The sequence below is a fragment of the Nyctereutes procyonoides genome, unplaced genomic scaffold (assembly GCF_905146905.1).
Source record: "Nyctereutes procyonoides isolate TBG_1078 unplaced genomic scaffold, NYPRO_anot_genome, whole genome shotgun sequence".
Lineage (NCBI taxonomy): Eukaryota > Metazoa > Chordata > Mammalia > Carnivora > Canidae > Nyctereutes > Nyctereutes procyonoides.
Window position 1 is genome coordinate 3,544,593 of NW_026575128.1, and position 10,408 is coordinate 3,555,000.

Sequence of the window (10,408 nt, forward strand, 5' to 3'; positions counted from 1 at the left end):
CACAATGAGATACCACCTCACACCAGTGAGAATGGGGAAAATTAACAAGGCAGGAAACAACAAATGTTGGAGAGGATGCGGAGAAAAGGGAACCCTCTTACACTGTTGGTGGGAATGTGAACTGGTGCAGCCACTCTGGAAAACTGTGTGGAGGTTCCTCAAAGAATTAAAAATAGACCTGCCCTACGACCCAGCAATTGCACTGTTAGGGATTTACCCCGAAGATTCAGATGCAATGAAACGCCGGGGCACCTGCACCCCGATGTTTCTAGCAGCCATGTCCACAATAGCCAAACTGTGGAAGGAGCCTCGGTGCCCATCGAAAGATGAATGGATAAAGAAGATGTGGTTTATGTATACAATGGAATATTACTCAGCCATTAGAAACAACAAATACCCACCATTTGCTTCAACGTGGATGGAACTGGAGGGTATTATGCTGAGTGAAGTAAGTCAATCGGAGAAGGACAAACAGTGTATGTTCTCACTTATTTGGGGAATATGAATAATAGTGAAGGGGAATATAAGGGAAGGGAGAAGAAATGTGTGGGAGATATCAGGGACACAGAACATAAAGACTTCTAACTCTGGGAAATGAACTAGGGGTGGTGGAAGGGGAGGAGGGCGGGGGGTGGGGGTGAATGGGTGACGGGCACGGAGGGGGACACTTGATGGGATGAGCACTGGGTGTTATTCTGTATGTTGGTAAATTGAACACCAATAAAAATTAATTTATAAAAAAAAAAAAAAAAAAGAGCTTGCTTTTCCCTCTGCCTGTTTCTCGGCCTCTCACTCTGTGTGTCTCATGAATAAATAAACAAAATCTTAAAAAAAAAAAAAAAAGGACAAACAATATCCAGTTTACACGGTGGTTGTGGTAATTTTTTTTTTTTTTAAAGATTTTAATTATTTACTTGAGAGAGAATATGCACACATGCAGGAGGAGGGGCAAAGGGAGAGAGAGAAGGAGAAGCAGACTCCTCGCTGAGCAGGGAGCCTGATGCTGGGCTTGATCCCAGGATCATGACCTTAGCCGAAGGCAGATGCTTAACCAACTGAGCCACCCAGGTGCCCCTGGCTGTGATAATTCTTTAAGATAATGCAGGTAGAGTTTCTAGTACGCTGACTGACATACTATGGACTCACTGAATGTTGGTCCCCTCCTTGCCCTTCTTTTCTCTTTGTTCTGCCAATGTGGCAGATAGATTCTCACCTGGATCTGCTGGAAGAAATGTGCGATATCTTGATCTGGCTGATTTCCAGAGGCTAGCATCCGGCTTTTGTTTTCCATGAACTGCTGCAGCTTATCAGAGAGATGTTCAAACATCTCTGCCTGGGGCAGAAGCTTCTTTAGGGAGCTCTCCTTTTCTTGCTGCTGTAGACAGAGCTGTTCAAAGCGCTGGCTCACCTCCGCCAGTTTGCCCTGCAGCACTGCAGCTGTGGAGCTGTCTGCTGTCTCCATGAATCGTGTCACCATCTCACGGGTGGCCTCCAAGCTACTCTTTTGCCGAGCAATGTCCTGCTTCAATTTCTGTCACCAAAAATTGTGTCTGTCAGCTCCTGGCTCACTTATTCCAGGATATCTGAGCCATGAACTAAGAAACTTCTAATAAGTACATGCCAACCTCCTCAAAGAAGGCTGGATTGCATCGAGCCTCTGGAATACCAAACATCCCATCCCCTTAATCCACCCCATTCCATTAATGATTGTGCAGTGCTACTTTTCCTCAAGCTTAACAATGGTTTGGAAATTGGGTAGAAATATCTTTACGTGGATTCGTCATCATCTCTAATCTTATTATAAGATTCATTGAAATAAAGTCTTCTCCTGATACTTTTTCAAAATGATGTAATTCTGGAACACAGCAAATACACCATCTCTGCTAACCCCTGGGGCATAGGTCTCACCATGTTAGTGGCCAGGGCTTCCTGGATGACTCCCAATGACAGTGATGCCACCTGCTCCTCCTCCAGGTTTTGTTCAACTTCCCCAATGGACTGCAACAAGCTGTCCAGGCTTTCCTGGACACTCTGAGATTGGGCAATGGCCTTCTGCAGCAGAGCAGAGCGCTCAGCCAGGCTACTGGAGAGGCTCTGGAAATGGCGGAGTATGGAATCTGGAAAATCAAGGCCATGAGAAGAGTGAAGAGTATTTTTGTTGTGCTTTTAAAAACAATGCATTTAAATCACATGTGCTAATGATAATAACAGCAGACATGAAGGCAAATAGAAGGAATAAGCTTAAAATGCATTTGTACTTGAGCCAATTTCACAAAGCATTATTTATTTAGCACCTACTAAGTGCCAGAAATTGTGCTGGGTGCTGAGGACTGAAGATAATTAAGGTAAGTCCCTGGCTTCTACAAACTTCAGACTGTAAAAGCAAGCATAGGCAGAAAAGGGCACATCACAACTAAGCATAAAAATAAAATCTTAAGTGCTATATTGATGCTAAGAGTAATGTACTAGAGGAGCCTGAAAGAAGAATGATTATTTCTTATCTTTTATTTCTTTTGAGGGTTGGAGGTGGTGGTCAGGATTTTACAAAGGAAGTAACATCTCAGGTACACCTAGAAGCTGGAGCAAGATTTTATCACACATGCTAGGCAGTCAATAAATGTTAGCAGCTAAGCCATAGGGAAAACTTCAGGGGTAAAGTAATGAAGAAATAATAACTAGTTTACTTGAGAAAGGAAAGATGTAGGTATGGCTACAAGGCAGAATGCGTGGGGGAAAAGGGTTGAAATCAGATTGCAAAGGCCTTCAATGGTGCAAGAACAAAGGTCATTAGAAGGTAAGCTCTTGCTGTTTGTATCCTCAACCCCTAGCCAGCACCACAGATACCTGTATGATATAGTGTGACGTGTTACAGAATAGTGGTACACACTAAGAATTAAGGGTGCGTCCTTGTTATTGCTGCTTCATACCTGTAGTTTCTTGAACATGCTTGCGATCTGGGGCTGGCTCTCCTTCAATTTCCATGAGGTCATGAGCTACTTTTTGGAGTTTTTCTACAGGTACTTGGTGCTCAGCTAATTCCTCCTGCAACTGCTGCTTGTGCATGAAAAAGGCCAAGAGTAAAATCTCTGAGTAATCAAAGCTGGTTCTAGGAACCAAAATCTACTTAGCATAATGTTACTAGAGCTACAAAGAATACTTCTATTTATCCATACCCACAGATGTTAGAAATAAGTGTTTCGGAATCAGATCTTGTCCCAGGCATCCCAATCACTGCCTTTAGCTATGTGAGTGTTTGCTTTATTTTGGAGTACTCTACCCTATGCAATAGAATAGCCTATGTCCCTGCTTACCTTTGTTGTTGCAAGCTGCTGTTGTAGGACCCCAGGGTCCGAGGCAATAGTATCTGAAAGGAGCTTCTCCACATTGGCCTCACAAGCCTGCATCCAGGTCTGCAGGCTGTCGGCACTGCTCTGGAACTGCTGGTACTGGGCTAGGAGCATGTTCAGGTGAGAGCCCAAACGTGTACACTGTGTCAGAGGAAAAAGGGAGAGTAGGCTTATGCAAGGTCAGGCTAAAGGCAGTGGCTTCCCAAGCATAGTCCAAAGAAAAGCCTGGCTTTGTTGTAGGTATCTCACTCTAATTAAACTGACGGGTAGTGCTGAGGCCTCTAGGGACAGATGAGTAGCAACCATCTTCTACAAGTGGGGCCTTGTTGTTTGATCCATACTATTTATCCCAACTTTATTATATACCTGCGAAGATGGGGTGAATTGGATGACAAGCTGCCAAAGAAGTACACATCAGGTTGCAGGTTAAGGGAGGGGCTGGGAGGTACAGACAGTGTTCCTTGTGGCTGGGTTAGAGATGTTGCCAAAATGCATGAGACAGGTAAGAGGAACTGACTAGATTTTACAGTTCCAGAGCTAACAGGAGTTGGTAGGGAGGTAGGTAAGGACGTACCCTGGATGCTCTGTCCAGGAATAAGACTGTGTACAGGGTTAACGTTTCCCCTGTACTATCTCTCCCGGGAGCCTATGTCTGCTGGTCAGGATTCAGGAAGGCGAGCACCTCCACCTTCCCTACCAAAGCAAGACATATCCCAATACTGCTGGGATCAGACACTAACAAGCCCATGGGCCTCCCCCTTTTGCATTTTTTGCAGAGCTCATGAAGACACTCTGCCTGTGGTCAATACAGAATTCAGCTCACTCACTGTGTCTTAAGATTCTTATCCTGACCCCCAGAAACCGCCCGCAGTTGCAGAACGGCTCCTACAATCGTTCCCCCAGAGGCTGTCAGGGCCCTCTTGGTACCTTTGAATGGAGAGCAGTATATCTTTCTGTTGCATCCTTCAGCTTGCCCTTCACTAAATTTCCAGTGGCTGATGGTTCTCTGCCTTCCTCAGAACTGTTTTCTGTGTCCAAGACTTTCTGTCCTGAGATAGTCACAAATCGCAAGTCTCCTTTGTGGGAAATCACATCCTCTGAGAAGCTCCCCTGCCGCTTTAGCAGGGAGGGAAGGGTTTCAGGGCTGCTGACTCCCTTGTGCATGTTCTCCAGTTCCCTCTCAGACCGTTCCAGCCAGTTCTCAAACTCTTGATGGTCCTGCAGAAACTTCTGCAGCTCGTCCCGTAGTGTCTGCACCTGCTTCAGCTCTGCCTCCGACTGGGCCAGGGAAGCTGCATACTGCCCCTTCAGCTCTCCTAGCTTGTCCTGTAGCACCTGGCGTTCCTCAGATGTGAGGTTGTGACCATGTTGGTCCAGGAAGGCCTGAGCTGACTGGGTGGCCAGGATGAAATTTTGCTGCTGAGACAGCAATTCTTGGTGACGGGCCTGGCAAAAAATTCCCCCAAACACAGGACAATCAGAAGGGATACCACAGAAATTCAGTTATGTCTATGGCTAGAAGTGGAGAGTGATCTCCACAGGCCACTTTTCTAGCTGTTCAAAAATCACCAATCTCTCTCACTCTCCAAGCATTATGCGATATGCTAGTTCCAGCTGAACTGACACATATAGGACCTTATGGTTTTCAGAGACTTCACATGTAATATATCAACTGATTTGGGGCATAGTCTGTAATGTAAGCAGATAATATCTATACTAAAGATAGGGTAAGTGATATCAAAAAGATGTTACGTGTCTTGACTAAGGTTATGTAGACAGTTAAGGGACAAACAGACTAGAATCTGGCTTTCTTCACTAAAATATCCTAAGTCTAAGAGAAGGCACAAATGGCCAGCTAATAACTACCCACATTAATGGAAGGAGAGAGTGAGGTGGATAAGCCAAACATATGACAATGTAAAAATTACAAATATTTACCTGTGAAATATGTCACTTACATATCCACGAAGACTATCCCAACTGGGAAAGTTATTGGAAAATTAATTCATTAAATAAACAATTTGTATTCTAGTGGGAATTAAAATATATTTCTGCAGCATAGGTAATTTGTGTTTTTTATTTGTATGTGCTATGTTTATGTGCTTACACATGGACTTTTTTTCTATTTCAATGGAATGTAAGTTATTTTAGGGAGTTGTGGTTGTTTTGTTTTTTAAAATGTTCTTCCTGGGTATTGGGGCGCCTGAGTGGGTCAGTCAGTTAAGCATCTGACTCTTGATTTTGGCTCAGGTCATGATCTCAGGGTCGCGGGATTGAGCCCTACATTGGACTCCATGCTCAGCAGGGAGTCTGCGAGAGGTTCTTTCTCCCTCTTTTGCCCCTCCCCCTGCTCACGTGCAAGCTCTCTCTCAAATAGATTTTAAAAATAACATAATAAAAAAAATAATAACATAAAATGTTCTTCCTGAGTCTAACAGACAACAGTGGGCGATCAGTCAGTGTTCTTGCCTTATCTATCCATACTGTTTATGCAACTACCTAGATGAGGAAAACAGCATGGATTTATGTACTAGTTTGATGCTCTGCATGGGGATTTAGGAGGGAGACTCACACATGGAATTCGCTAGTACAAGCAATAACTGAAGTGCCATAAGTGGATAAAACTACCCAAGGGAAGTATATTCTGAAAGATGAGAAGAGGCTAGGGCTGCCACTTGGAAGCACATCGGCATCTCACGAACTGGCCAGAGGAAAGGAAAAAGGATTACGAGGGCAGAGTAGCACTTTGGAAACCAAAGGACAGAGTATTTTAATAGTGTCAAAGACACTGAGGGATCAAAGAGGGCATGAACCGAGAAGCACTCACTGTGCTTACTGGATATAGGGGCCAGGAGGTTATGGTGACTTGCCCAGGGCAGCAGAGAGGCCCTCCAGCATAGTGAGGACAAGCTAACATTCTCACCTTCATCTTCTCACACTGCTGGTCTAGTTCTTTTGGGGCCTGGCTTGCCCCCTGGTGGCCATCAGTGGTATCAAAGGCTCCTTTCCTCAGGCCAGCTCCTGACAGCTGCTCCATCTGTCCTCCAGAGGATTCCACCGCAGTCACCCAATCCAGGAGAGCATCAATCTTACTCCTGTTCTCTGCCAGCTCTTTTGCTGCTTTACTCTGAAAGCCACAGAAAGAATCTAGTAAGAAGGCCTTAGATACTCAGATATACAAGGAAAGGTTAAGGAAAAAGGTGAGACTTTGATGCTAAAGAAGAAAAGCTTTAAGACTGTAGAAACAGTCTTTACATGCACAAAAACACCCAAGCATCTTCTAAAACATTTCTAGATTTTGTCTATATTTCACTGCTCAAAAAGAAAAGTGTGTGGGAGGGGTGGGGGTGGCAAAACTCAAGATTTAAAGGGGCCTTAAGAGATGATTTAGTCCTGGCAGCCCAGCAAAGGATCATGGGATCCTTTATAGGTGTGCAGAAGTAATACCCTGGCTTGGCAGGGTCAGAAACAGCAGTCACACTTGATTACCAGCTGTCTTTCCCTAAGGGAAACACAGGCTTCTCCCATCCTTTTTTCTGCCAGAGTACTGAGTTCTAAAACTTGCCTCTCGAGTTCTGACTGTTCAAGTATTGTAATTAATTTTTTAAAGTTTTTATTTATTCATTCATGAGAAACACAGAGAGACAGAGATGCAGGCAGAGGGAGAAGCAGGCTCCCTACAAGAAGCCTGATGTAGGACTTGATCCTCAGATTCCAAGATTAGTCCCTGAGCCAAAGGCAGACCCCTGAGTCACCCAGGTGCCCCAAGTATTGTAATTTTTAAAACAGGTTATGCCAGGTGATAAAACTTTATGTATTTCAGAATTCTCCTTCAGGTAACTTTTTTCACTTTTTCACATTTTCTACCTCCCCCATTTGTGTCAGAGTCCACGGCCATAATTTAATCTCCCAGTGCAAGAGAGGTGCAGAAAACCATTTGAGACTTTACCTTCTAGGTTTATCCCAGTGCCACAGTTGCATGGATCTACAGGGGTGGCCTGGGGATAGTGTGTGGAACACTAAGACACCGCAGATATTTCCCCCTTGTGCTCTTGGATCATCAATCTAGACTCATGTTTGAAATATGTCATTTGCTTTTTCCTCCCCAGGGTATTACCCTTCTTCACTAAGTTCTTTCCAAGATTTTTCAATTAGAGTACTGGGTACACACACAGCAAGAAATACTTTTTCTAGGCAGCCCAGGTGCTCAGCGGTTTAGCGCCACCTTCAGCCCAGAGCCTGATCCTGGAGACTCGGGATGGAGTCCCACGTCAGGCTCCCTGCATGGAGCCTGCTTCTCCCTCTGCCTGTGTCTCTGCCTCTCTCTGTGTGTGTCTCTCAGGAATAAATAAATAAAATCTTAAAATAAATAAAATACATACATACATACATACTTTTTCTTTGGAGGATGGGGGTAGTGCAATGAGCTTCCTACCAACTATTCCTGACTTAAAGTCCTTCAGGATAGGATATTTCTTACCAAAATTAATACTGACTCACAGACCAGCTCCCTAACTAGCCCCTTTTCATGATTCTATGCTCTCTACAAGGCAGTTTCCCTGCATTACCTTTTCTTTATTTGCCAGGTACCAACATTTTCTTTTTGGAAAAATACCAAGTATGAAAGCTGTTGAGTTACCTTTGCAGTCTCCTGCTGTACGGCTGAGGTCACAACTTCCTCCAGCTCCTTCTGGGCCACCCGCATCCGTTCTTGGAGAGCCTCATACTGCTCCTTGGCCTGATGAAGCCTCTCCTGGAGTGCTGTCAACTCATGGGGGCTCAGCTTGGCCCGGTTCTCTTCCAGAAACCCTTCGATGTCTTTGACAACACTGGCAAACGAGGCGGCCCGATTCTGAATGTCATCCTGTAAATCCTAACACATGAACACAGAGATTTCAATGTTACTTCTTCTAAGACTGCCAAAGCACACAGATGGAACACCTGCACCAAACGTGTGTCCCTGACTATAATCTGCTTAAGGTTTAGGCCTAAACCAACACAAATAAAAACTTCTAAGATATTATTTTACTTAAGAAATTTTCTAATACTTCATCTCCTAAGCAAAATTTAAATTTCTAAGTAAATATTCAATGAAGATAGAAAGGAGATTGCCCACAAACATGATGCTTATTTTGTAATGAGTTATCCCCAAAGAGATCATTCTTCTATACAGAGGAGCTGACAATAGGATTCTAGCTGAGTCAAGCCTTGGTTGGTCCTTTATACTCTTGGTTATCACTCCTTTTTCTTTCTTTTCTTTCTTTCTTTCTTTCTTTCTTTCTTTCTTTCTTTCTTTCTTTCTTTTCTTTCTTTTCTTCTTTCTTTCTTTTCTTTCTTTTCTTCTTTCTTTTCTTTTCTTTTCTTTTCTTTTCTTTTCTTTTCTTTTCTTTCTTTACTTAACTTAACTTAACTTAACTTAACTTAACTTAACTTAACTTAACTTAACTCTATACCCAGCGTGAGGCTGGAACTTGTAACTCTAAGATCAAGAGTCACATGTTCCACTAACTGCGCCAGCCAGGTGCCCACCACTCCTTATCTTTAATGCAGCCCAAGAGGCCCAGTATGATGGGTCCCATCTTATCATTCACTAATCTTCCTTCTGTTCCTTGCAATCCAACCAAACTAGCTTTCTTTCAGTTCTTGAATATGTTGTACTTGATCTTATCCCTACCTCAAGATGGATGCTCAGGCCTCTGACTGGAATATTCTCCTCCTTCCTCCACCCCTTCATGCATTAACCCCTACATGCTCTTCATTTTTCAGTTTAAATGACACTTCTTCAAAGTAATCTTTTCGAACATCCTAAACAAGATTGGGCCTGACTGCTAAATATTCTTGGGTAACCTTTCCTTTATACATATAAGAGTTAAAGATTTATTTGATCAAGAGAAAGAGAGTGCACACGCGTGACCAAGTGAGCAGAGCGAGGGGCAGAGGGAGAAAGAGAATCCTGAAGCTGATTCCCTGCTGTGCAGGAAGCCCAACACGGAGCTGGATCTCACGACCCTGAGATCATGACCTGAGACTGAATTAAGAGTCAGCTGCTTAACCAACTGAGCCACCCAGGTGCCCCTATACATATAACAGTTAAAAATTACACGTTCATTTTTTTGCTTATCTGTGTAACGTTTGTCTCTCCCACTAGACTCTTAAGACTCTGAGAACAAGGATGTTTACTGTTATGTTGCCAGCACGAAGCACTGTGCCTGGCACATAGTAAGCCTTTATAAAGATTTGCTGAAGGAATGAGAAAAGTAGATTAACTCATACTGACCTTCAAGTCACTCTGGTTCTTCTGCAAAGTAGAGAGATCCTGCTGGGTGGCTCTACCTTGGTGGCCTGCCAATGTGCTTTCTGCCTGTCCTAGCCAATTGCAAAGATCCTCCAGTTTCTGGTGACAGGTATTTTGTTGTTTCTGCAGGGTCTAATTAAAATGCAAAGGGGCCAAGAGATGGTTAATAATTCTTATCTTACAAATACAAAATAACTCCCTGAAACATAAAACAGAAAGGTTATATCTTAAGGATGGAAGAGTTGGTGAGAGACTAGAACAGGAAAAAGCACAGAAGTCATATTCAGAAAGCTCCCCTCATTTGGATTGTCTGTTGATCTGGGTCAATAGTTTGGATTATATTCAGGGGTAATTTCAGATGAGAATTCTCCCAGGTTTGGGGTGGGAGTTCCTTTGCCAGACTGCTGTTATTAGCCCTGGAAATGGAACAGAGAGTCCAGATGCTCCAAATCCATAAGTGATAACAGTGATAATAATAAATTAGTGGTTATGATCAATTCCTCCACCAGAACTAGAAGATACGCTGCATACTAAGTTAAAATACAGAAAATTAGAAGGACTGGATTAGGAGGAAAAAAATCAAGAATCTGGATAATTCATAAGCTAATCGAGCTTCTTAATAATTGAGCTGATTTTATAAATCAAATGTCTCACAAATGCAGATACCCATTAAATAGAATGATTATATGCCAGGCATGAGGGGCTTGGCTATTTTGAGAAGGAAACTGCCCAAGAATGGCAACTGGTTTAGTCCTTCAGGTGTCTA

General features: G+C 43.3%; 1 protein-coding gene across 9 annotated transcripts in view; it reads right to left on the reverse strand.

Moving 5' to 3' along the window:
- The window catches only part of MACF1 (microtubule actin crosslinking factor 1), a 341,743-nt gene that overhangs the window by 103,967 nt on the left and 227,368 nt on the right, over positions 1 to 10,408 (reverse strand). For all 9 annotated transcript variants that reach the window (XM_055342059.1, XM_055342058.1, XM_055342057.1 and 6 more), the window contains 8 exons: positions 9,625 to 9,774; positions 7,987 to 8,220; positions 6,271 to 6,474; positions 4,275 to 4,793; positions 3,312 to 3,488; positions 2,928 to 3,051; positions 1,909 to 2,117; positions 1,214 to 1,531 (listed from right to left, as the gene is read on the reverse strand). In XM_055342059.1, coding sequence (XP_055198034.1) covers positions 1,214 to 1,531; positions 1,909 to 2,117; positions 2,928 to 3,051; positions 3,312 to 3,488; positions 4,275 to 4,793; positions 6,271 to 6,474; positions 7,987 to 8,220; positions 9,625 to 9,774 — 1,935 coding nt within the window. The remainder of the gene's footprint in view (positions 1 to 1,213; positions 1,532 to 1,908; positions 2,118 to 2,927; positions 3,052 to 3,311; positions 3,489 to 4,274; positions 4,794 to 6,270; positions 6,475 to 7,986; positions 8,221 to 9,624; positions 9,775 to 10,408) is intronic.